General features: G+C 41.2%; 1 protein-coding gene and 1 long non-coding RNA gene across 2 annotated transcripts in view; one reads left to right on the top strand and one right to left on the bottom strand.

Moving 5' to 3' along the window:
* Positions 1-1,644: 1,644 nt before the first annotated feature.
* On the top strand, positions 1,645-5,072 carry LOC128777675 (uncharacterized). The gene is made up of 2 exons (XR_008422960.1): positions 1,645-3,127; positions 4,849-5,072. It is a non-coding gene; the product is annotated as an uncharacterized LOC128777675 (long non-coding RNA).
* Positions 3,612-27,236, bottom strand: part of MDN1 (midasin AAA ATPase 1) — a 174,068-nt gene continuing 150,443 nt past the window's right edge. Inside the window, exons 85-102 of the mRNA XM_019442848.2 lie at positions 24,648-24,786; positions 23,043-23,209; positions 22,335-22,481; positions 21,691-21,835; positions 18,476-18,798; positions 17,825-18,001; positions 16,637-16,738; positions 15,730-15,931; positions 14,460-14,624; positions 12,799-12,962; positions 11,999-12,088; positions 10,973-11,088; positions 10,211-10,385; positions 8,476-8,549; positions 8,268-8,382; positions 7,325-7,388; positions 5,784-5,926; positions 3,612-5,031 (exon numbers count right to left, since the gene is read on the bottom strand). Of these exons, the coding sequence (XP_019298393.2) occupies positions 4,843-5,031; positions 5,784-5,926; positions 7,325-7,388; positions 8,268-8,382; positions 8,476-8,549; positions 10,211-10,385; positions 10,973-11,088; positions 11,999-12,088; positions 12,799-12,962; positions 14,460-14,624; positions 15,730-15,931; positions 16,637-16,738; positions 17,825-18,001; positions 18,476-18,798; positions 21,691-21,835; positions 22,335-22,481; positions 23,043-23,209; positions 24,648-24,786 (2,697 nt within the window). The 3' untranslated portion in view covers positions 3,612-4,842. The remainder of the gene's footprint in view (positions 5,032-5,783; positions 5,927-7,324; positions 7,389-8,267; positions 8,383-8,475; positions 8,550-10,210; positions 10,386-10,972; positions 11,089-11,998; positions 12,089-12,798; positions 12,963-14,459; positions 14,625-15,729; positions 15,932-16,636; positions 16,739-17,824; positions 18,002-18,475; positions 18,799-21,690; positions 21,836-22,334; positions 22,482-23,042; positions 23,210-24,647; positions 24,787-27,236) is intronic.

Here is a 27,236-nt window from a genome sequence, read left to right as displayed (position 1 = left end):
TGGTCAGCAGGCGGTGGGGGGAGGGAGCTCGGTTTCCTGGGATACGGCCTGTGGATTACACTTGGCCCCCAAATCCCCTGCAGTGTGTCTAAACTGAAGCCCCAGCAGTTGGAACCAGTAATGAGCTATATATAACCTTGGACAGTTTTGTCTTCGACTAAATTTTCTTTTGGGTGAGAGGGGATTACAGTTCTTGTGCCACAAATAGTTGTGATAAAAGGAGTGGCAAGGCAACTGGCCCAGTTCCTGGCACTGTGGTTTTTATTAAATGAAAGTTTGAGAGTGAGGGGTAAAATTTAGTGTATTCCTTTTGGGCTTTTTAAACGTGCATAGTTAGAAATAATGAGGATATGTTTACTTTAAAATCTACTTTTTTTTGCTGTTCCATCCTGGTGTTTTCTGTTTGCAAGCAATTTCCTCATGGTGGTAATCTTCATGGTTGCCATTAGTTATGTTAATCTTAAACATAAAGGTTATTTTATCAGTAAAAATGGGGTTATTTGGGAATAGAGAATTCGCAATTGGGTACCTACAAGCTCTGGCAAAACCATAGGCAAGCTCAATGAACATGGGGGGGGAGGGGTGGATCTTATTTTATGGAGAAGAAAGTTGAGGGGGGTTGTTTTGAAAAGTCCATTGGAAAATAAGAGTTGAGGGTGATGATTTCTCATTGAGTTTCAGGGGAGGTTGAAGTCTTGTACATTGCACCTCTTCCAGCTTTTCCCTGTTGGCGCCTGTAATTTAGGATTCTTTTCTATTGACCTGTTTTGAGTCTGTAATGGACAATTCTTCCTGGGAGGGACATTGAGTGGTACAGCTTTCCTTTCTAGCCTCCTGACTCCTGTGAAGTCTCCCTTTATTAATTTTCACATTAGTTCTTAAGAGGTTTTAAATGGCTACCCCATTGGAGTTTTAACTATTTTGTATCACTAATGAGACACTGAAAATGCCCACACTTTTAAGCTTTTATTTCCTTGTAATTTTATCCTCCCCACAACACATAACTGCCCTTATGTAAGTAGGATTAGTGAATCTTTGCTGTATTTTTTGTCAAGTAGAATTGTTCTAAATTAGAATATAGCCAGAAATGTTCATTTGGTTACCTGTTTAGTGAGCATTTATTTGATTGTGTCACTTGTTGGAATTATTTGGTGTGGTCCCCTTTTCTAATTGTGTTTTTCTGGCAACTTGATTTCTCCCAGCCTCTTTCCTCATCTGTAAAGTGAAGACCTGAGTCCTACTAGAAACAGGACCTGCCACCTATACTCTGATGATTAGCTTTCTTGAACATTACCAGGCATTGTATGGGTGATGCTGTGACTACTTTTGAAGTTTTGTGTAATTGCAATAGCAACTCCTTTTTTTCTTATAAAAGTGAAGTTAAATATCCCTTGCCATTTTTATGAATTGTCATGACTGGTCCATTGATGGTGATCAAGGTTTTTATTCTAATTTTATATGGGTTGTTTGCCTGTTTAACAATTTTAGTCCTTTTGGGGGCACCTGGGTGGCTCAGTGTCTGACTCTTGATTTCAGCTCTGGCCATGATCATAATTCGGTAGATCAAGCCCCACATGAGGCTCCATACTGACAGCGAGGAACCTACTTGGGATTCTCTCCCTCCTCTCTTTCTGCCCTTCCCCTGTGCTCTCTCAAAACTAAAAGCAATTTTAGTCCTTCTGTTTATATAGCTTTGAGAAGTTTCTATATAGTCATGTATTATTCTTTCAAACCTTCTCAATTTCATCTTTTCCCCTTCAGAGCTTTGTAATTCTGTATTTATGTCTTCCTGGTTAACTTTAAACTAGGTGGTGTAAATATTTTAATTTTGATTTATGGCATGATGTGGATGTCAGTTTTTTTGCCAGCTGCTAAACTATAATTTGGACACCATTTATTAGATCATTCTTCAGAGGTACCTGGGTGGCTCAATCGAGCATCCAACTCTAGATAATGGCTCGGGTTGTGATCCCAGGGGATCAAGCCCCACATCAGGATCTGTGCTGACAGTGTTGACAGCATGGAGCCTGCTTGGGATTCTCTCTTCCTCTCTGTCCCTCCTCTGGCTCATGTGCTCTAAATAAATAAATGATGCCCATATGGTAAATTTTTTTAGGGTCTAAACAAATTGTTCAGGATTATTTCACCTAGGACTAGTATGTTTTATTAAATGGCAGAACTACTCCCCTGTAGTTTCTTGTAAGAATCTTTTATATCCTTTCCCTACAGATCATTATAAAATCTTTATTAAAATTGATAGTGTTGAATCTAGAAATTAGAAAAGACATTTTTATACATGAACTCATGCTAGACCCTGAAATACTGTCATGAGTCATAGATGCTCCCCTGTCTTAGGTCTTCCTGCCTAAAGTGGGAGTGCAAGTCCAATGCAATATTACAGATGGTGTCAGGGTTCATACCTGAGGGCTTATTCTGAGCTAGGTAGGTGTTTCCAGAAAGGCACATTAGGTAAGAAAATTCCAAAGGACACCTAGGATGCTAGCAGATTCTAGGACTTCTCATTTGCTGTAACCAGAACCTTCTGTGGTGGGGATTCTGTGAGAGAAGGGACAGGAGAGGTCACCCTAGAAGCATGATCTCTTTCTTGGATGTTATGAGAAGATGAAGCAGGCAACGCAACTTGTCTGGGCTACCACCAAAGTAGTCCAGACTACAGATTAAAAGCGCTCCAAGGGTACCTGGGTGGCTCAGTCAGTTGAGCATTGGACTCTTGATTTTTGGCTCAGGTCATGATTCCAGGGTTGTGGGCGCCCATGTGGGGGGCTCCACATGGAGCATGGAGCCTGCTTGGGGTTCTCTAAAATAAGAGTGTCCAGGTGCAGTGTAGTCAGGAGAGAAGGGAAGATGGGATAAAAGACCAGACAAGATTGGGGTTTGGATGAAGACTACGTAAGGCAGCTATAATGGTTAAGCTCCAAGTGAAAGCAAGCATACCCTCTAACTCCTGCTCAGTGACTCAAGTGCATCATGCTGCTTACCCTCACCCCGTCACAGTTCCGATAGGTCTCCTGGGACTGCTCCCACGTTTCCCATCACAGCACAAGCTGCAAATGAGACTCTTGGGTGTCAGCAGGGAGGCTTCAGTTTAGATGGTCCGATTTCAAAGGTACATATGACAGACCACATCAGAATGTTGGTGTCTTTCCCTTTCAGACCCATTATAGACGGCTATGGCCAATGAAACGTGTCATTTTGGAGCAAAATCTGTACAAGCCATTGTTTTCCACCAACTTACCCTTTCCTGTGCCACAAGGCCAGAGCACGGTGGGCAGCTCACCCACCATGGACATGAAACACAAGCGGGAAATAAACCCTTATTTCAGGAAGCCACTAAGGTGGTGGGTCCAGCGTAAGCTAGTGACCGCTGATCCAGCAGACAAGATCATTCCCTTAGCACACCTTTTACACACCTGTTGTGTCCCATTAAGAATGGTTGCAGGGATGCTTGGTGAGTCCGTCTGATTCTTGGATTTTGGCTCAGGTCGTGATCTCAGGGTTGTGAGATTGGGCTCCACACTGAGCCTGCTTCAGATTCTCTCCCACTCACTCTCTACACTTTCCACCTCTCAAACACTTAAACTGGTCACAAATTACAACAGTGGTATATATTTAATAATTTTCAGAATATAAGCTGCATAGCTTTTTAGAATAAAAAATGATATAACTTCAGGTACATGCTTTAGGACACTTGGTTAAACAACAAGCAATCTGTGTCTTCGATGACCACCTCAAAAATGTGGCAAACTTCACAGTGTAACTTGAAAACAAACGGGAGATAGACGATTATGTGATGGCATGTTGTCTACAAAACGACATTCTGACAACTTAAATAGAATACAGCAACAATTTCAAGTATTCAATCAGTGCTTTCTGGCCAAGTAAAAACTGTCTAAAAATCATTGATGTAGTTTAACTGGGGGGAAAAAAAAGTAGCTTAGTTTTCTTAAACACGGCATTTCTTTTCCAGAATGAGACTGGCTCAGTCCAGCTTGAAAGCAGTGTGAGGAATATTCTTCCCCTTAACGGTTAAGAAAAAAATGAACTAAAGAAATAAATTACTACGACACCAGGGACCGTGGCGCTGAGAGAATGAAATAACCAAAGGGAAAATCACTTTTCCATCATTGCATAGTCTCCCGCAGCAGCAAATGCAAAGGACGGCAGAAAAGCCACTTCATTTTTACACAGCCCGAGGGTCATTTTTCGGCTTACCTGGGCTGCTATGCTATCTGGTTGCTTTTTAAGAGCACACACACCCTGACCTCCCTAACCCTCAAAGAGAAGGTAGTTCCCTGCACATGAAGCACAATGACAAAACACACGCACTCGAGCCTCTAGAAAGCTGCAGCTGTCTCAGCCTCTTGACGGCATTTAGATACACACTGTGGGATCGGCAAGGCAGAGCCTCAGAGCAGGGTCACAAGGGCAGCTGCCTGTGGTCCTTTGTCCAAAGGACTGGGACGGTCCCATTCTCCCAGCAGCTACTCCTCCAGGGGGGCAGCAGCTGGGCCCTGGCCTCCTCTTGGGCCGGGGCTTCCAGGTCCAGGCACCGGCCGCTGCCCTGGGTTTGTTACGGCTGTAGCCGGGGCAACAGCAGAGGCCGAGGCCGGCCAGGCTCTGAAAGCACATTATAAGATAAAGTGTACATTGTAATAAAAACTGTCTGCAGCTATAAGATGAATCTTTATAAATCAGATCTAAGATAAAATAACATTTTAGAGCTGTGAGTTCGGAAGCAGTTGTCCAAAAGAGGGAGCAACGGCCTGGAGGCGCCAAAGTCTGACAGTGGTGTAAAGTCTCACTTTAGACTGTGTTCCTTCCCTACAGGTGGTCAGAGGCTGCCACCAACTCAAACCACTGCCTAAGAGCATCACTGAGCGTCTCAGGGAGCGCGTTCACATCGCGAAGGATGATGTAGAATGGGAATGGGAACTCTTCCATGTAGGATCGGATTTCAGGCATCTCTCCAGGTCCTTTAAATATGGGCACTTTGATGTCCAAGATCGAATCCTGTAAACAGGAGACATTTTGAAATAAAAACCAAACCAATATCCTTGGCTAGCTCTTCCCTGATCTCTTTTGCTAATAGTTTTTAGGTCTCCTGTATCTAACTCCTAATATAAAATTAGCTTTTATTATTAAGAAACAATTTGCAGAACTTTCATTAAAGAGGAGGCAGATCTCTGGGCACCCCTTCCAGGAGCATGGACACTAAAAGAGAGGGGGAGACCAAAAAACCCAATTTCCCATTTTCTACTTGGAGTAATTCACATTAAATCTTCCTACTTGTTATCCAGGCCTTAATGTGACCTGCAGAGACCACGCTTCGCCTGGAATAGAGCTGCCTGTGGGGGTCTTTCACTTAGCAACTGATGCTTCCTGCTCTGAGAAGGGCACTGCTAGGATACCAGTAACTGGAAAGGGCTGGTGTATAGTTCGAAGTAGACAAGGCCCATCATCAAGGCTGCAGTACCGGAAATGACACAGTACAGAGGGAAAGGATGACCCACTAGAGCAGGAATTGACACAGCAAGTGGTTAAGAGGGTGGTCTCTGGAATGTCCGAATTCTGGCTTTCTTGACCTATGACCTGTGTTTCTGTCCTTCACTGTAAAGTGGGAGTATTAACAAAAAATACAGTGCCTAGGATAGTGTCCGGCAGAACATAAGGAGTTAAGGTGTGACCTAGGCCATATTTCAGATAGAACATGATGAAGGGTATCCCCACTTTATCCCCAAAAGCAGCTTTTAGTAATCACTCACCCGTGAACTGGGATTGTCCAATACAACAAAAATGACAAAGATGTTAGCATTCCGGGCAGCCTGGACTGCTGCCAGGACTCTGTCTTTGCCCTCGAGGAAAAGGCCGCGTCCATCAGAGACCACCAGGAGGAGCTGTGCGTTTTCTGTGGTAGAACATACAGCAGGAGAGTAAGGGAACAAAATGAAGATCCCACTGTTAACAACTCCAAGCTACCTAAAGACAAATAGGTTAATAGCACAGAGAAAGCCGACACTAAACAGACATCTGAAACTGATGAATTCTGGACATAAGCAAAAGTGACCTCTAAGATGGGACATTAGATGCCACAGTCGGACACAAGGCTACACAGACATATGAAGCTTCGGTCAATAAAACAATTTCCCTATCACATTAGATCAATTTCATTGTATAACAACATACAAGAATTAAACATATACTCATGGCTATAAGGTATAAAAATGGCAATATTGAGTAGGCCATTAGAAGAAAGTGCCTAAATCAGAAACCTGGAACTGGGTCTTCCAAATTTCTTGTACCTAATCTGGGTATTTTTCTCCTCTTAAAATTGACTCATTTAAAAGAAAACTTAAGTAGAAGGGGCCATTAAAATAATTTTTTAACGTTTGTATTCATGGTTTACCTATAATGTTTCCAATGCAAGACTACATACAGTGCACGAGGGCAGTCTTTCTCTCAAGGAAGTTTAGTGAGTGTTGAGAGGTGTGAAGGACATGCTTCAAATAGGAAGGTTCCCACGAAACGATCAAGATTGAGAGATTTTAGGAAGAGCTAGATACAGAACTGGTGTGTTTCAAGCCCTAAGTCAATCATGGTTGGATTAGCTGGTTTCTGAATTATGTCCTCCCCTGCTTCCCTCCGTTATTAAAATATTACAAAATATTCTTTATACTAAAATCCTACACCTTGCTCCTCCTTCACAACGCTTAACTCTGTTATAACAAACTACAGTTGACCCTTGAACAACACAGGTCTGAACACTTATATGTGGGTATCTTACTGTATGGCACTGCATATATACTTTCTCTTCCTTATGATTTCCTTAACCTTTTCTTCTCTTTAGCTTACTTTGCTGTAAGGATACAGTATAAAATACATATAATATGCAAAATTGCTCATTATGTTATCAGTAAAGGCTTCTGGTCAACAGTAGGCTATGAGTAACTAAGTTTTTGAGGAATCAAAAGTTATACACAGATTTTCAACTGTGCAGGGGCTTGGTGCTCCTACCCCCCACCCCCACCCTGCTACCGCATTGTTCAAGGGCCAGGTGTAGTTAATTAGTATCTAATTCCTCCAGTGGTTATAAGCCTCATGAGTATGGGTTCAACACAAATTTCTGAATGGATAAATGGCCGAGTAACAAATTACAGGAATGCGTAATATCTCTCCAGCTCCTGCTTATAACTTTTCCTGTGCAGCGTCCACTTTAAAAGATGGGTTCTGTGGCATGAAGCAAGTGGCTTGTGAATGCACACAGTAGAAAAGTGTTGTGTGGATAAAGATGAGAACTGCAGCTCACCTGGACTGGCGTGCTGGGAGGGCTGCTGAGCAGCTGCAAACATGCTGGCTACAGACTCGAGAAACTAGACCAGAACCAGAGACAGGCCGTTAGAAAACCACGAAAACCCTTCCCACTGTCACAGAGATTGAAATTACTTTTGACACTCAGGAGATTATCAAAATAACCATCTCAGATCTCTAGGCAATCAAACCGTCCCTCCCCGCCCCCCATCCAAAGGGGATGATGATCCTTGCAGTGCTAGCATCTACCCCTGGGCACTGGCATTCTCCAGCACGGACATGCGTCTCTGGCACACACACCACTCGTGTTCTGTAACACACCCTAGAGGAAAAGAAATACTTCCCCTGGGGGGTGAAGACAAGACATCAGTAACTCCCCCAAATGAACAGAACAGCTGTCGTCTTTCAGAAGAAAATAGCTGAGCAGAAAAGGGCAAGAAAACATAAAATGTCTAGTGCAACATAAAGTAGGCTAGAGGAGGGCAAAAATGAAGAGGACAAAATCATTATCCTGGGCTGTGTTTTGAACTTATGTCATCCTGAGCAAGTCATTGGCTCTATTTTACATCATTTCTTCTCTAGGTCAAAGGGGGGAGAGAAATTGGCCCAATTAAGGGTACGGGGAGACAGTTTATTACTACAAAAGTTCCAAATCTCTCAAAGAGTAGGGAGCCTGAAAATTAGTGATGTAAAGTCAGAAACCCTTGAGGAACTCAGAAAAAGAGTTCACACTCTGTTTGTTAATGGATGCCAGGGAAGTTTCTATTCCAGTGGTGCATGGCCTGAGGTTTAGAACTGAACCACCCTGGCATCCTGAAATTGTTTCCTCGAAATTTTTACCTGTCCTAACACCATACTAGGGAGGAGGGAATGCTAAAAATTATGTCTCTCCCACAGCTACTGAAGAATGGCTGTTCAGAGGACATGTGATACAAGCATACCTGAGCAATCTTGGTTTTCTTTTGCTGGAATTTGCAGAGCCGCAGAATCTGGGAACCCGAGAAATCACTGAACTGCTCGTGGAATGGGTGTAATAGCTTTACGGACTCTCCAAAACTACGGATAGAAAAAACAAATGCAGTGTTTTTTGTGTGATCAAGGTAACAAAAGGAAGTTGATTTTCCCACTGGGATTAAAAAGCACCCTTACCTGCACACAGCAATCTGACCCACTTCCAGGAGGGTTAGAGCATTTCCAATCACAGCCAAAGATTCAAATGCCAGCTATGAAATAAGAAGGTTAAGGGTTGAAGGAATCAGAATATCCTCTAGATCAGTGCCTCTCAATCTTTTTTATACCAAGAGTCTCACAGAAAATGTTATTTTTGCATGGCATACAGGGAATGTCAACATGGCTATTCATAATCAACCCAGAGGCCATGGTGGCCTCAGACCCTGGCTAATCCCACAAATCCTGAAACCCAGAGTCCATTACACCAGTAGCAAAGGTCTGCTCTAGGAATCTAATAAAAGTGATCTTAAGAGATATGGTCCATAAAATTTTCAGAATTTTTCCCTTTTAGGGGGGTGAGGGAACTACATAAAAAGTAATCTCAGATAGGCAAAAAATTTTAAAAACCAGTTTATTTTATTAACCCATAAATAAATGACAGCCTGGTCTTAGAATTTAAATTTCATTAAAAAGATGATGCTACTTAGAGCAACTAACACCTACTGAATACATACCAAGTGCTAGGCATTAAACACAGTACATACTTCATTTAGTTTTCACAACTCTGGAGGAGGTAGATACTGTTACAATCCTCATTGTTCAGAAGATGAAACTGACATGTTAAGAAGTAAATAAATTGCCAAATATCATATGGCAGTAAGTGAGGAGCTTGGACCTGAACCTAGGTTCAGAGGTGACATTTTTTTTTTACAGCAGAGCACAAGTATGGATTTAGGTTGCTCGTTGGTTCATACTGGGTAATAGCATCGCTGCAAAAAACATCACTCTTCCAGGTGCCTGGATGGCTCAGTTGGTTAAGTGACTGACTCTTGATATCGGCTCAGGTTATGATCTCACAGTGGTAAGACTGAGTCCACTGTCAGCATGGAAACTGATTGGGATTCTCTCTCTCTCCCTCTTTATCTGCACCTCCTGTGCTTGTGCGCTCTCTCTCTCTCTCTCTCTCTCTCTCTCTCTCTCTCTCAAAATAAATATATAAACTTTAAAACAAAAACACATCACTCTTCTGTGTCCATAATGATGGTATCATAAGTAATTAATTCTATTCAGGCTCTTAAGCTTTGTGAATACTATTAGAGCACTAATTTCAGACTTAAAGAGATGTACATGAAACACCTTTTAAAAATCAATGATATTCAAATATGTTGTACAAGGCCTTAAAAAACAGTTTACCAGTACAGTGTGTTTTGTGGAAAATAAATACTGTCAGTTACTCTTCTACAGCTAGACAGGAGCACAGCAAGGCTAAAAAACAATTTCGGGATGCCTGGGTGATTCAGTTGGTTAAGCATCTGACTCTTGATTTTGGCTCAGGTCATGATCTCACTGTTGGTAAAATCAACCCCCACGTTGGGCTCTGCTGACAGCGGGCAGCCTGCCTGGGATTCTCTCTCTCTTTCTCTCTGCCCCTGCCCCACTCGAGCTCTTTCTCTCTCTCAAAATAAATAAATGTTAAAAAAAAATTTTTTTTAAGGTCTCGAACAGTAAGGGACCAATTATTTGAGACATCCTAAAACTGCCCTTTTGAACTCGTTTTAAAATTTTAGGTCCTCTCAAACATAGTAGCACATTCTCAGAACAGTAATGGTATTTCAAAGTGCTTTTTGCCAGATTATATTTAAAACTTTTAGGTGGCCACAGAGCATGGCTTGGCATTAATTTCTCATTAAATTTAGCTCCCGTGTTTCCTTACCTGTTTGGTATGGTTGTCTACCATGCTAGAAGAGTCATCAATGGCCAAACAAATCTGATACTGGCGTTTACTGGGCTTGGTCCTTCGAAGCCAAATCTTGTCTTTCCGAAATTGACTAGCAATGTATGGAATGACCTTCCGCATGTTCAGCCGCTTCCCAGTTCGATAGTCTCCTCTATTAAATTTACCCAAATGGGGCAATGATTAGTTAACAATTGCTCATCCTCCAAAAAATTTTTTAAAGAATAAGATCACATTATAATACCTTTTAACCAGTAACCTGACACACTCAAATGTCATCATCAACTGAGAAAGGAGGGCAGCCAGAAAAACTGGTTATATATGTGACAATAATCAGGCCCTTCCACGAAAGCTGCAACAAGTTTTAAAAAATTGGAAAAAGAATGTTTGCACTGATTAAGTCTTTGACTCTTTTCTAATCTGAAACTATGAGTTTGGATAAACCTTTGCGAAGATCTAGGTGAGTAACACATGCAGCAAGCCCATACACCCACCCAAAGGCTCCACCAACCAATTTTCTCATCAGAGGCTAATGAATCAAAGGAACTGCACTCGTACCAAACTTTGCAGACACTTCAGTTTTTAGAGAGAACATGAAAAAAGGTATGGAATAACATCCACACAGCATAAATAGCAACCTAGAAGCCAGTACTTTAACTGGTTAGGGGCTGAGCTCAATAGAAAAGGTGACACAGCCATCTTTTCAGGGCACAGTGGGTGTGCTTAGTGGAGAAGACTTACTTCAGCTTGGCGGCCTGGGTAGGCTCTAATATGAGACGAAGCTGTTCACACAACTGTTGGGAAAGAGGCGCAGTTACGGCCAGGTAACTCTGCCACATCTGCACTGCAGCCTTCTCCTGTGACAACGACATAGAAGTGACTCTTACAACGTCAGAGCCAGCCAAGTCATTTACAGCAAGAAGACACTTGAAACAGAGTAGCAGAAAATGACCCACGTGAACTCTTGTCAACAGAAGCCAACTCGGCAGGCTGCCATCCAGTCCACATCCTAAAAATGTCTCATCTTCTACCAAAACCACAACTCACAGTTCCGAATGAGAAAGGGTGAAACAACAAGGCAGAAAATATTGGATTGCATGACCAAATCAACAACTAATTCTCATCACCTACAAAGAGGATAAACTGCACATTCTGTATGGGTGGGGAGCTGTGAGTGGGTACTTTTGGTGCCAGCAGATCCAGCCACTTAATCATGGGCTCTCAGGGTCAAGTTTCAAAAGCAAAAATAATGAGTGCCAATCTCAACAGTGTGCTTCTTTCCCAGACACAAAGCTCCAAGTATGACAGAGCCCTCATACAGGTGTGTAGTAGGAATGATGATTATAGGCACAAAATACAAACATGGATAATACAGTAAATTCAGGATGCAAACTCATTAAAAATGAAGCTTCTGTTTAAGCTATGCTGCCACATTAAGTCAGCCAGCAATATTCCAGGTGGCCTACTGTGAGGATGACACATTTTGCCTCATTTCACAACCAATGTCATATCTGTTATAACTCATAGAGCTAGCAAGAGAAATTAAAGGAAATAAACACATCAGCTTTTCTGTGGTTTAATTAAACTACATGTCTAGTGGCAAAGTAGGCAGAAAGCACTGGAAAGACTTAGGCTTCAGACTGTAATTACAGTCTTCATATACTCAGTCCCTTTTACAAAGGTAATTGGTGCTAAGAACCTGTTAAGCTTGCTGTAACTTAAAAAAAAAGAAAATCAAGATATCTTATGAAAAGACTGGTGACTTACTTCTTCTGGGTTTCCAGATTCGTGTGGATGCCATGTTTCCAGCTGCCTCTCCAGCTCCTGTCTTAGCTCACTGACATCTTTTAAAATGGGCTAAGAAGAAAAAGCCACAGATAAGAGGCAGCCTAGATTGAAATCACCAACTCATTATATCACTGGCTGCCTTCTTCCCAGTAGTATGAACTACAAATACATGCCCCTGAGACACAAAGCGTAAGCAAATTTGATGGCACAATAAGATGCCAGACAACTATTCTTCTATTTCCCTTTGTGCAGAGACAAGATAAAGGAAGTTTTACCATTTAGAAGAAATCTATCCAGCAAAATAAAAACAAAAACTCCACAAAATTATCAATATCAAAATGTTCTCTGAATAATCTAGACTGCTATTAAGTCAAATGATTCGGGAAAACAGTTAAATCTGCTTTTCCTAAATGCAGGCATTAAGCCAAATATTCTTGCTACTTCGTCAGCATGAACTGAATTGTTACGTACAGCTCCTCACATAAGGATGCTGAACATGGGAAGAGCAGATCTAGATCTGCGAGCCTGAGGCTGGAGAACCAGACACACCATCACAGCCAGGTTGGGGCACCCACTCTGACCCTGGGATCAACTGCCGGAACGGTGTGATCTGTTTAGAGAAGTGGTCATACCAACTGTTTTCCTAAACACTTTGACAAGGATGAGATGCCCCCAAATAACCAGATATTCCATGAAGTTCTAAAGACAAAAATTTTAAACCAGCTTATAATTACATTTTGTTAACTTATCATAGCAATAATTTGTGAAAATTTTAGCACCTGGAAAATTGTGTCCACAAGGAACTGATGGGCTGTGTGAATGGTCGAATCTTGGCTTCTCTCTGGTTTCATATCCTCTGTCTCCCCCTGGGATATGTCGGTCCTGGGATCTTGGTCTTCTTCTGTTCTAACAGTGTGGGTCTCCATGTCCACCTCATCATAGCCTATTTGCATAGAAGGACACTGTTTTACTTACTCTGATATTACACACAGACTGAGTCTCCGAGATTGCCTGCCGATCTTAACGATTACTCACACTTCACTCCTTCACTCCCCAGCACGTTTCCCCATACAAGTTCTACATGTTCTTTCTCTTTGGGATATTCACTGCCAATTCTTACTCCCCTGACCTTCTCTCCTCCCCACTGTGAGGTCGAAGGTGGCTCTTCTGGGAGGGAGGGGAATAGGGGAGACTGCACTGTGTAGTGTGTGACTCTTTAAAATACATGCACGTAAAACTTTGATGAAAATAAAAACTAGGGATGCCTGGGTGGCTGAGTCCGTTAGGCATCCAACTCTTGATTTCGGCTTAGGTTGTGATCTCATGGTTTATGGGATCCAGCCTCCCATTGGGCTCTGCATTGAGCGTTGAGCCTGCTTGGGATTCTCTCTCTCCCTCTCTGCCCCTCTCCCCAACCTGCATGCACGTGCTCTCTCAAATTAAAAAAAATAAATAGGGGTGCCTGGGTGGCTCAGTCAGTTGAGCATCCTACTTCAGCTCAGGTCATGATCTCGGAGTCAGTGAGTTCGAGCCCCACATCGGGGCTCAGAGCCTGGAGCCTGCTTCAGATTCTATGTCTCCCTCTCTCTCTGCTCCTCCCCCACTCACACTCTTTCTCTCTCAAAGATAAATAAATGTTAAAAAGATAAATAAAATTAAATTAAATAAATAAATAAATCCTAGTTCCATTTTACAGATGAGGAAACTGAGGCAAAGAAAATATGGATAATATGCCTCAGCCTATAATGTGAGTAAGAGGCAAAGTCTGGATTTTGAGTTTTCATCAGAGCTATGCCATTCCCACTGTCATATAATGACACAGTCAATGCTTCTAAAACCTCTGAGAGGACAGGAAGCAGGGGAAAAAAGGCTTTTCAATTTGCAAGTTCTTTTGAATGTGTATTTATTCCACTGCTGATAAAGTTATTTTTTAATGTGTTAAATGCATGTCTTTTTTATTTTTTAAATAAATTATCCAGTAATAACACTTGGTCAACTATGAAATGGAACTATATGCAAGAAGTTTGGTTACTACTTTTACACATGCATTTTCCCCATTCTACTTCTCTAAATATTTTACTGCATTTTATGCTAAAATTGAGTATTTTCATATAATTGAAAACATCTGTCTAATAATAATCAAAAGTGTCTTCCTGTCATAACTGAAGTAAGTGTCCTATTTTTTTTCTTCTACATATTTAAAGAAGAGTGATGGCATTTGCCTAGAACTCAGGCTTTTGAGGTCTCCTTGCAGGACAGTGTCTCCAATGTCACTCCTCCACCTTCTGACTCCTAGGTGAGATAGAGCGGAATTTTCATAGGCAAATGAACACCTACGCTATGGGTCAGGATGTAGATAGAACCACCAGATCAGATGGTACCACACGAAAGTGACTACTGTAAGCGAACGTAGGAGGGATTTGTTCACCATAGGACCCACCGGGGCTCACTGTGGTCCCTGACTTGATCTCCTCTGGCTTCAGCTGCTCTGTGTCTGCTGCTTGGAGCTCTTCCTCCTCTGTGTCCATGAAAGTGTCCTCCATCTCCTCCTCCTGACCCCTGCTGGAATCTTTTGCAGACTGTTGCTGCTCCTTGCTGGCCACATCTGCCAATAAAGCATACAAACACATAGAACATGTGTGGGTGTGGTTTCTCACTTTTCACTTCTGAGATCTTACTAATGCTGTTCTCCTGCTGACCAACTATATGGCATGAACACAATGCTTGGCTTGTCTGTGATGCCCTACTGACCTTTTGATGTAACTGCCTATTCTCTACCACAAAAGTAGGATGCTTAGCTAGGTTTTTACTGCTATTACAAGAGACCGAACCAGAATAAACAGGGAGGACACATGACTCAGAGCAGCTAATGGAATTATACTCCTTTACCAACTTATGAGCGGAGATACTGTAATGAGTAAGAGTGTAACACAGGACACAGAAAGACCAACGCTGAAGACAAGCACTGTGATCTTGGACAAGTTCTTAAATTTCTCTGGCCTCAGTGTGCTCATCTATAAAATGGAAATATCGTAGATCTTAAGATTATTGTAAAAATTCCATGATCGTGCAGCAAAGGCTCAGTACAGTGTTTGGTACAAAGTAAGAGCTCAATTCATGGTAGCAAATTATTATTACTGCTTTTTTTTTCTAAAAAGTGAAGAGAGAAATAAGGTAATTCATGATAGAGCAATCATTTCTGAAACTGTGCTCAAAGATAAATATTATCTACATGAGTTTATATACTAGGAATGAAATATTAAGAAGTCACCAAGAGAACTAAAAAAGGAGACTGAGTAATGACTGACCACTCCCTTCTTATGTGGAGTTTTTTTTTCCTTCTCACTTATAAGAAAAACACATTTCTAGTTCACAGCTCCTGCCATTGCAGGAAGTGACCTCACTCTGACTATGAAGAAATGTCCATGTCTCAGAAACCCAGAGAGATAAGCACTAGGTTTGGATGCGGGCAGCTGTTATCAAGGATATATAAAAGACTTACACTAGACCCTGAAACCTGCACTTGTCTACAGATACCTTTATACCAAAAACAAACCGTATTCCCACATAATTCGAACTAGAGAGAAAACATTTTAAAAAGCCATTTCCCATCCCTAAGATGGATTTGTTCATCTGCTGGGCACACAGTCATACAGCATAAACTCTCAGAGAGCTCAGTGAACAAAGGAGAAGCCTTCCCTGAACCATACCATACGTCTGTGCATCATAAGGGTCACTGCCTTGTTTAATGTGCTCAAATGCATCTGCGTCCTCCACCTGGGCGTGGGGCTGGGCTGGCCCCTGCTCAGTGTGGCTCTCCATATCCACAGTCCTCAGTCGCTTATGCACTCGCTCATTGTGATCACCCATGGAGCGTTCATTGTCAGCCTGTCCAGGTTTCCTCTTGAAACTCTGTGGGAAATATGAGGAAATTCATTAGAGGTTTGTCTGTAATGGCCAAAAAACTAATGTCTATCCACAGGGGGCTGGTTAACTAAATTACGTACAGCCATACAAAAATGGAATTCAACGAGGCAGTTAAGAAGAATGGTCATGTATCTATACACAAATTCAGGATAACCTCTATGATATACTTTGTATCTGAAATATGTTACATATGCAAAAATATCTTTAAAATAAAACTGGTAGCACCAATTTACTCTTGGGTGACTTGAAAACAGGAATAAGATGGAAGCTTTTTAGGGGATTGTTTTTATATATGAATTTCATAAATCATGTACATGAATTATACCATGTTTTAAAAAACCTAATTTTTAAAACACAGAAGAGTAATGACGGTGGAAAAAAGACTGGCTAGTCCTAGGCAACAGCACCCAACAACTGGCCCTTAGGCTGCATAACAGGAATAAGGAGGAGTGTGTGTGTGTGTGTGTGTGTGTGTGTGTGTGTGTGTGTGTGTACATGCACCCACATGGGAAGAAGCCCCAGGTTCCAATGGGAAAGCCCCACGGTCCTGATCTGCTTGCTGAGGCTATCATCAGGTTTGGTGGGACGGCAAAGCCTGGGAACGTGGCTTTTTTTAAAAAAACCACTACACTTAGCACATCCTTTCCAGATGCAGCCTTCACCTAAGTTTCGCTGAAGAGTGATAGAGACCTGTGTGTCCTTCCTGGTCTGTTTCTGGGAAGCCAATCGAGCAATGAAGTTGGATTGGTGGCCTTCTGCCTGGTTTGCATCTGCAGCTCCACTCCCGTGCTCCTGTGAAATCCAAGCCATGAGAGAGTGAGGGTGGAAGATGCTATACAAACACCTGCTTACTGGGCTGTAGTTCGCATAGCTTCTCTGTTATTCTCCTCTCAGAGTCACATGATATACCTGCCTCCCTGGTCCGGAGCTGAGCCATGACTAAGGCCTGGCCTGTGGGCAAAAACAGGAGCATCTATATCCAGATATGTTACCCTCTTGAGTGACTTCGCTATGTAAGGCTGATTAGTTCCTTGTTTCCAGGACTGTAATGGCTTACTCTGAAGGCAGGACACACCTCGACTAGAAACCAGACTCTGCCATCAACCAGCTGTATACCCTTGAGATTGTCATTTCACTTTACTGCAGCTTAACTCAAATATAAAATGGAGAACGTCGTAAGAACACTAACCAGCTATCTTACAGGACTACTGTGAGGACCTGAAGTAATGAAAATGCTTAGCATCACCTAATGGGTGCTCAATAAACATGGTGGAGGGGGGCACAAGAAGTATAAACAGGTGTTATTACTGGTGAGAGAACTGGGCTCAATGAGGCTTAAGGAGCTGTTGAGAGTCACCAGAGCAGGTCCTCTGTCAGTGCTCTCTCCACAGCATGCCAGTCACCTGGACTGTGGCCATACACAGGACATCACTCTGGCTCAAGAAATAAAGAAGTGCTTTTGCTTTTTAAGTTACAACTTTTAGAGCCTGGTGAACAGCAAGGAAAAAGGAAACACTATTTGAGGCATATTACTATATGAAGTCTAAATGCAACCTTTCTTTCCTTGGGAGCTTTCTAAAAATTAACATGAACCTGTTCTCCCACAAAAAACTATGAGTTTAATAGCTTTTTCTCATTAAGCACAATACTTAAATACAGTGTAGCAAATATTCTAGGGTTTGTTCTGAGAGGCATATAAAATCAGGTATCCGATCATTTCCCAAAGAATGAGAGATGATCTTTTAGATGTCAACAACAAAACAAAATCACACATAATCCAACTACAGCTAAATGGGTCGTGATTTCACACAGGGAACAGAGACGACCCCCCCCCCCCCCCAATAGAGGCAGCTGGCAGAAGCAGTAAGGGCCTATCACCTCCTTTCCCTGCTCCTTTTCGGGCGCGGCCCCAGCCAGCTCCATAGCCTGTGCACTCTGCACACTCTCCACCCCGGTCTGCCCGCAGGAATCGTGTTCTTCCCTTTCCGTGGCCTCTGGCACCTGCTCCTCTGTGTCAGAGTTTTCCCCGCTCCCTTCTTCTTCTTCTTCCTCCTTCTGCAGGGTAAGCAAACACCACATTAAAATGCACTGGGGGAAGAATATGAGGTAGGGGACCACTACAACTGGCAGGTGCCCCACTGCTCACCATGGGGAGACTGCAGGGAGGGTAATGGCCAGAAAGGGTCTTAAACAGAAACTTAAAGCTGCTCAGCAGCGCCACCTGGTGATAGAGAAGTATCCTAAAAGATTCTGATGGGAATAAGCAAACTCTCCCCCACACTATTATTTTTTTATTTTAAGTTTATTTATTTATTTTGAGAAAGAGGGCAAGTGGGGAAGGGACAGAGAGACACAGAGAATCCCAAGCAGGCTCTGCACCACCAGCACAGAGCCCAGTGTGGCGCTTGAATTCATGAACTGCGAGATCATGACCTGAGCTGAAGTTGGACACTTAACCAACTGAGCCAACCGGGCGCCCCTTCCTCACTATTACTTTTAACATGAGACAAGCCAAAGACCTTACAATACCTGGGGCTGGAGACCTTGGTCAACAGGAACGCCATTGTCTGCACTTTCCTCATTGGCTTCCTTGTCCTTGTCCTCCAGAGACTGACGCTCATCGTCTGAGTTTTCTTCAGGATGTTCAGCAGTGTCTTTATCTTGGTCATCAGCTCCTGTGTCCATCTCTTCTTCTCCCTCACCCTTATCATCTTCACTGGGGCCTTCTTCAGGTTCAGGCTGACCCTGACCTTCACTGTGGTCAGCCTCGGTCTGTTCCTTTATTTCCTCAGCTTCATGACCTGCTTCTTCAGTATCCATTGGCTTTTCTTTAATTTCCAAAGGATTATCTTCTGGATACATAACAACAAAAAGAAAGAACACCAAATTTAACATGATTTAACATGGGATGGAGTTAACACAAGTGTTTATTAGTCTCAAGCCAGGAACTGGCAAACTATGTCCTAAGAGCCAAATCTGGCCGACATATTTCTGTAAATAAAGTTTTACTGGAATACGGCCATATCTATTTCCTTATGTGTTTACTCCACCCATTCTGTATTGTCTATGGCTGCTTTCATACTACTACAACAGCAGAGTAGAGTTTTTGCAACCCCGGTCTCAGTTTATGGCCTGTAAAATCTGATATATTTATTACCTGACTCTACAGAAAAAGTTTAGTCCACACCTGCTCTAAACCACACTTAATATTTTACATACAGTTGTTTGGATGGTGCATTCCATTAACAAACTCTAAGTAATCCACTAAAAAATCCTGAGAGCTGCCACAATAGGGACATTTAAGACCAAAAATAGGAAATGACATTATCCTTGGGAATAACTGGTAGACATCCTTCTTTATCATAAAGTACAACATACATTCAATGGAAACAATCTTATTTGGAAAAGTTTTATTAACAGAACATTCCTATACTTTGGACACTTCAGAATCACAGTCACTTTGTTAGCAAATAATTCTTTAATTTTCTTAATTCATGCTGGATTACTTGTTGAATTTAAGGATGAAGTCAGATTCCAAAATTATATGGTAATGAAATGACCTCTGAAGCAACAACTTAGTGCTTAAAAACTCAGCTAGAATTTAATGTAAGAAGTTTGGCCTTTATAGATTTTGGGAGATTTTCTTTTCCTTCTATAATAAAGTTATACGAAAATGAAGAAAAAAAAAAGTAAGCTAGAGATTCAAAGAGTGAAGACTTGTTCTTAGCATGAGGAAAGCCTCTATCAAATCTTCAACAAAATGATTCTGGTTAAATAGTTCACTAATTTGTTGTTTAATTACTAAATACTTTAAACGTGGAAAATGCATTTTAAAATCTTAAGAGCCAGGGCACCTGGGTGGCTCCGTTGGTTGGGTGTCTGACTCCGGCTCAGGTCATGATCTCACATTTCATGGGTTTGAGCCCCGCATCAGGTTCTTTGCTGACAGCTTAGAGCCTGGAGCCTGTTTTGGACTCTGTGTCTCCCTCACTCTCTCTCTGCTGCACCCCCAACTCATGCTATCTGTGTGTCTCTCTCTCAAAAATAAATATTATAAATAAGCAAAACCAAATAAAATAAAAAGACCCATATACTCACCTACTAGATTTAATAGATGTGAATTTTGCCATTTATGTACCAAACTTCTGTCATATAAAAAAAATTTTTTTTTTTTAATGTTTACTTAGTTTTGAGAGAGAGAGACAGAGAATAAGCAGGGAAGGGGCAGAGAGAAAGAGACAGAATCTGAAGTGGGCTCCAGGCTCCAAGCTGACAGCACAGAGCCTGATGCGGTGCTCAAACTCACAAAGTGAGAGATCATGACCTGAGCCGAAGTCAGACACCCAACCAACTGAGCCACCCATGCGCCCCTTCTGCCACTTGTTTTTAAGAAACAAATGATTCTGGGTACAACTATCTGGATTCTGGAGGCCTTTGCCCTTCCTAACCTGAAGTCACCATAACCTGAAGTTGTGTTTTATTCTGTTTTCCTACATTTGATGTACCCATTAATAATATATAGTGGGCCGCCTGGGTGGCTTGGTCGGTTAAACGTCCGACTTCGGCTCAGGTCATGATCTCGCGGTATGTGGGTTCAAGCCCCGCGTCGGGCTCTGTGCTGACCGCTCACAGCCTGGAGCCTGTTTCGGATTCTGTGTCTCCCTCTCTCTCTGCCCCTCCCCTGTTCACGCCCTGTCTCTCTCTGTCTCAAAAATAAGTAAAAACGTTAAAAAAAAATTAAAAAAAAAATAGTATTGTATTAAGTTTTTACATAAATGATACCTCTTATTCTTTTGTAACTTGCTAATTTGGTTCCAATAAGGTGTGGGGTTTTTTTGTTTTGTTTTGTGTTTTTGTTTTTTTGAGAGAGAGGGCATGGATGAACACGGACAGGGGCAGAGGGAGAGAGAGAATCTTAAGCAGGCTCCACACTCAGCATGGAACACAAGCGGGGCTTGATCTGACAACCCTGGGATCATGACCTGAGCTGAAATGAAGTCAGATGCTCAACCAACTGAGCCACCCAGGTGCCCGCCCCGCCCCCCCCAACAATATGGTGTTTAAAAAAAATTTTAATGGGTTTTCTAAATAGGTAACTGATTCATTATGAAGCATAGTAAGGCTAGCTCATATTTTTGTCTGGATACCCACCATGATTGGGGACCTTCTGTTACGGGGCACTATATAATGCTTCCAATACGAGACAGCTCTCCCTAGGGAAGTCACTCAAACTGAACAATGGGTGACAGGCAGATTATTGTCAAGTGCCATGTGATTTCTTTTGATTATTCAATTTCATACCCCACTAAAATGACTTCATGTTCCAAACAAACACACACAGCAATCATTAACTGAAACAATCATTTCCCTAAGAAAGCTGTAACAAGGCTCTGTAAGAGGCCTGGATATACCCAGACTGCAGTGTTCACATCACCCCATAAGGCGGGCCATCAGGAGACAGCTGTGGGGAAATGAAGCACCACCCAGATTCTACAGTACTAGAACACAGGACAGGAGGGTAAATTAATGACAAACACCAGGTAGTTTACTTTCATTCTTCTCAGATTAAGCTTTAAGTCTAGTCAGGTGAGAAAGATTATAGAAAAAAAGCAAACAATTTTCTCAAATTGGAATTGGGCTGACCAGACACGATTTATGACTTGGCCATAATACGGCCTGAAGAAATAGGTTATTGCTCATTTTCAGTGAGTTGAACTGGTCTCTTTAGGTTTTGAAAGACACACCTCCTTCTTCCTGGTCTGTGTCCTCACTACCATTCTTGTCTTCACTATCCAGGTTCAAGTCATCTGGAAGGTCCAAGGCCTCAGGTTCTGGCAGCTCTTCCTGATTGCCATGGTAAGGATCCACCTCATTCTCATCATATTCCCTCTTTGACAATGGAGAGAACAGGAAAAAATTAATTTTTTTTTAAAAAGTAGCATTTGCAAATAATTAGCTCTAAGCACTTATGCTAAGAGAATACAAGATCTCTTCCCTAAAATTTCTCCCACATGTTAGAATTTTACTGATGTTTCTAGAATTTTCATCTTGGATTTTCAAACCTCACTTACTGGGCAGGTTCTCCACTGATAAGAGGTACTGTGTTACTTAATTTCAAGAGGAAACGGAAATTTATAAGATATATAGAAAAGAATCACAGAACTCAGCTTCCAAACTCCAGCATGAGCCCAAACAGAATCAAGACAACCTCATTAGTAACCAATAGTTAGATATTTTATGTCCTGTTGAGAGACTTTGTAACATGTTCTTTTACAAGCCAATGGGAAAATGATGAATAGGAAAAAAAAAAAAAAAATGTCTTGAGACTCCCAGGAGCTGTGAGCCCTGACCTTGAATCAGGAGCAGACTGGTTTCAAATCCTCATTACCTCATCTATTTGTTCATTAATTTTGTCTTGGCCTTGTCTATCATCAGCAACTTCTGCTTCTTCCTTTTCTTCCTTATCTCGGTTTTTATCTCTGTTTGACTTCCCAGCATCCAAGTTGTCGTCTTTGGCAACAAGTCCACAATCTTCCTAAATATCAGAGGCAGAAAAAACAAAATCATTACTCTCAATCTAAGAAACCACTTTCACGTAAGTTGATTCTATCTAAACTAGCTCTTAGACATGTACAATCTCTGTCTGTTGAGCCTATCCTCTGGAAATATCCAGCTGACAGGGTGTCCTCCATGACCTGGAAAGAACATTCTGGCTTCATCCAGATGGTAGCAGTATTAGCAGGTGTGTGAACAGTGGGGTGGGTCACACTGTGCTGCTGCAGTGTCACACCCAGCCCTGATTTCTCCTAAGCAGAGAGCTGGGGAGGTTCAGTGGCCAACAGCAGAATCAGAGCATTTGCACAGTCTCCTTAATTTTCCTCCTCCATTACACATGGAATGGCCCAGGTCAGACCATTCTTTTAGCTCTGAGTTCAATTAAGTAAGACAGAAAAAAAAAAGAAGAAAAAAAAGAAGGATGGAAGAAAGAAAAAAAGGCAGAAAAGGAAGAGCAGTAAATGACAGGGAGTGGTAGCTTGTTGGAAGAAGGTCTCCTCTCAAACTGGGGATTACAGGGTGGGGAGAATCTTTTAATTACCTCATCCATTCCTGGTCCTGTTTCTTCAGTTTTACTGTCTTCTTCTTCCTCATCATCGTCATCACCCCAAAGCCTCTCATCAAGTTTGTCAGCTTCCTCACCATTCAGATCGCCCATCTGTTTATCCAGGTCTCCGCCCTCACTGTCTGATTTCCCATCATCCTCTTCTGTAAGGGAAAGCACTAAGGTTAGGCAAATCCCCGAACTGACTGGGCCATGTGCAGAAGAGGCATGGACCCACCACCTGGCAAGTGCCCCACCTGAGATTTACTGCTTGCATTTACAGAACACTGTACACACAGATGCCTTTAGATCTCCTGAAGCAGTCCTACTGTGTTTTGCAAACTATTTGAAGGAAAAAAAAAGTCTGTAATGTGTGATATTAATAAACAGAAGGGTGATGGAACAGCTGTCAGGATGTCTACTTCTGGTGCTGGGGGGTGGGGAGGATATTCATCATTATGAGACTCAGTAACTTTACTGGGCTTTGGTTTCTTGTCTGTGAAATGATGTCCAAGGTTCCTCCCCATCTCCAACATACTCTACACTTCTATTTTGACCATCTTTTAAAATCACACATCTAACTCAATCATAATTTTTCGCAATTGTTTTTGCTCAGTCTACTGTGACAAAGGTTATATTCTTAAGCTGCTTAGGCAAGCATATGCTTTTCTACTCTAAGGTCAATTTTCATTTCTGCAAGATCTTCACTTAGAAGAAGACACAATTATCTCAAATTAAGCTCTGGAGAGAAATTTAGGGGTAAGAACTGAATTATGGTATAAACACAACAGATGACAATGTGCTATAAGAAATCATATTCTCAAGCAAATTGTAATGACAGGGGAACGTTTATATGTTAAATGAAAAAAGCTGACTATAGAACTATTTATGGTGTGTGTATAGATATCTATTTTACAAATGTAGATACAGATATTTTACTCTTGAACTTTTGTTCCAAATCATCTGTCACAAATCTCTACTATTTTTATAATTTTTAAAAAGATTTTTTAAGAAACTACCCTGAACAATTTACTTTTTTTTAATATAAGTTTTTTTTAAGGAGGCATTTTTTTTTTTAATTTTTTAATGTTTATTTAATTTTGAGAGACAGAGCGTGAGCATCAGAGGGGCAGAGAGAGGAGACACAGAATCTGAAGCAGGCTCCAGGCTCTGAGCTGTCAGCACAGAGCCTGATGTGGGGCTCGAACTCACAAACTGCGAGATCATGACCTGAGCCGAAGTTGGCTCAACCAACTGAGCCACCCAGGCTCCCCTGAACAATTTACTTTTAAGCCAAGCTCTGTTAGGGACATCTCTCCTTGTTCCTTCAAGGTTCCCTGAAGGGGAAGTCACTGCACATAGTGCATGAGGCAGCCAAAATACCAGTCAATGTCTCAGTTTGCTCAGAAGAATCTCCAGAATGGACTACAGACTTCTGCCTCCATGGAGACAGTGATGAAACATGCATATAGGTGATGTTTTCATCTGCAGTTATGCAGAGTAATAAACTTGCTAAAAAAGATAATAGGCTTCTTATTGGGAAAATGTAATTTCCTAGATAAAGTATTTTTTAAAAACAAGAATGAAGTGACAATCTCAAACCTTTTTCAAGTTCCCCATCATGCATTTTCCCATCAAAGTCTTCTGACATCTCAATGGCATTATCCTCGCCCTTAATGTCTGGTTTTGAGTCGGGATCCTCTTTATCCTTTTCTTGGCCTTTCTGAAGTGTATCTTCTGCCTATATCAAAAAGTATTATAGAAAACATAAACATTGTAACTTTTCTAATGTTTATTTAGCTCTAAATAAAACAGAAATACCTAAATGCCAACATTAATGGTATAAAGTTATCTCTAGGGAGAGAAAAAAAGAGAACCAACAGAGACAACCACAAACAATTTCTAGTTTGCTTTAATATGTCTATAATTTCCAGTTTTACTGCGCTGTGATTAGAGAATACAGAATTTTGTTGTTCTTTTTCATGTGAATTGTTAAAAAAATCCAGATTTAACAAGAATATGCAGTCTCAAAAAATATGAATTCTTAAGGATAAAAATTCATTCTTATTGTATTCCCCATATCTCTAATATTTTTATCACTTTAGTCTCTCATAGACAGTAACTCAATGTAATTTTGTCCACTTTCCCTTAAACTATATATTTCTATATACTCTAGGCGATATTTGGGCCAAAGATTCATGACTGTTCTTTCATTATGGTTGGATTTTTAAAAATGCTTTTTTAAAATACAAAAATAATAAAATCCCATTAAAAGAATTTTAAGCAAAACAGAAAGAGTTATTAGTTTCCCATGGCACCACCATCCTCCTCCCAAAGAAATCAGCATCAGTGACATTCTGGTGCATCTTTTTAACCATGAATACACCAATAAGCATTTAGTAATATAGGCAATCTGTAGCAATATCTGCCTCCCAATATCTTTTTAAACAAAAATGGATCATTGCTTCACAAGCTGGCATTCTACTTTTCTTTTTTAACTCAAAAAATGTCTCTTAGATAATATTTCTATGCTGATACATACAAATCTACCTCATTCTAACTTATAATGCTATTCTGAATGGATGGTAACATAATTTAATAATTCCCTCTGATAAGTATTTGGTTCTTTTACAATTTTCACCATTATAAATAATAGTATAGTGAACATACTTGAGTAAAAAACATTAACATTTCTATCAGGAAACATGGAATTCCTAGGTCAAAGAATACACACAATTCAAAATCTATGAGATACTGCCAAATTGTTCTGATAGCTTTTATCTCAATATTTTTCACATTGGATTGCACTTTTCTATTTTCTTTTTTTTGGCTTTAGTATTTTCCTATGAGAAAAGTACTTTTGACAAAGTTAAATTTGATAAATAGAGAAAAGGCAAATAAAAAAGAAATATATTATGCATTAAAAGAGCTTGGGGCGCCTGGGTGGCTCAGTCGGTTAAGCGTCCGACTTCAGCTCGGGTCACGATCTCGCGGTCCGTGAGTTCGAGCCCCGCGTTGGGCTCTGGGCTGATGGCTCAGGGCCTGGAGCCTGCTTCCGATTCTGTGTCTCCCTCTCTCTCTGCCCCTCCCCTGTTCATGCTCTGTCTCTCTCTGTCTCGAAAATAAATAAAACGTTAAAAAAAAATAAAAAAATAAAAAAAAGAGCTCTACCACACTTTTGGCTTTTTTTTCCACTTTTCCCTTCTAAGGATGAGAGTAAGTTTGAATTGGTTTGGTCCTTTATTTCTAAGTTATAACCACACCTTAAATAAAAATTTATGGTCTGCTTTAGACTTAGAATATAGGCGCTAAAAAGAAATTCCATTATCTCTTATTCTTCAAGTCACAGTTGATAAATCTAAATGACTAATAATAATAATACGTAAAAAAAAAAAAAAAAATCACTCCCAAATGAGACATGCATTTAAAAAAGCCAACAGGGGTGTCTGGGTGGCTCAGGCCGTTGGGCATCTGACTCTTGATTTCAGATCTCACAGTTCATGGGATCGAGCTCCACATTGGGCTTTGCACTGAAAACGCAGAGCCTGCTTGGAGTTCTCTCCCTCTCTCTGTCCTTCTCCTGCTCACACTCTCTCAACACACACACACACACACACACACACACACACACACACACCCTTTTTTTGTTACCCAAGTGCCCCTTGGTTTTATTTTTAATTTTTTTTCTAGTAAAACATTTTTATTTTTTAATTTTTAATTTTTTAATATAATTTATTGTCAAGTTAGCTAACATACAGCATATACAGTGTGCTCTTGGTTTTGGGGATAGATTCTCATGATGCATTGCTTACATACAACACCCAGTGCTCATCCCCACAAGTGCCCTTCTCAATGTCCATCACCCATTTTTCCCTCTTCCCTGCACCACTCCCTCTTCCACCCTCAGTTTGTTCTCTGTATTTAAGAGTCTCTTACAGTTTACCTCACTCTCTGTTTGAAATTATTCTCCCCCTTCCGTTCCCCCATGGTCTTCTGTTAAGTTTCTTGAGTTCCACATATGAGTGAAAACATATGGTATCTGTCTTTCTCTGACTTATTTCACTTAGCAAATGGCAGGATTTCATTCTTTCTCATTGCCAAGTAGTATTCCATTGTATATATAAACCTCATCTTCTTTATCCATTCATCAGTTGATGGACATTTAGGCTCTTTCCATAATTCGGCTATTGT

This window comes from Panthera pardus, unplaced genomic scaffold (assembly GCF_024362965.1).
Source record: "Panthera pardus isolate Hobbes unplaced genomic scaffold, ASM2436296v1 HiC_scaffold_17, whole genome shotgun sequence".
NCBI lineage: Eukaryota > Metazoa > Chordata > Mammalia > Carnivora > Felidae > Panthera > Panthera pardus.
This window is presented reverse-complemented; position numbering and strand designations above follow the sequence as displayed.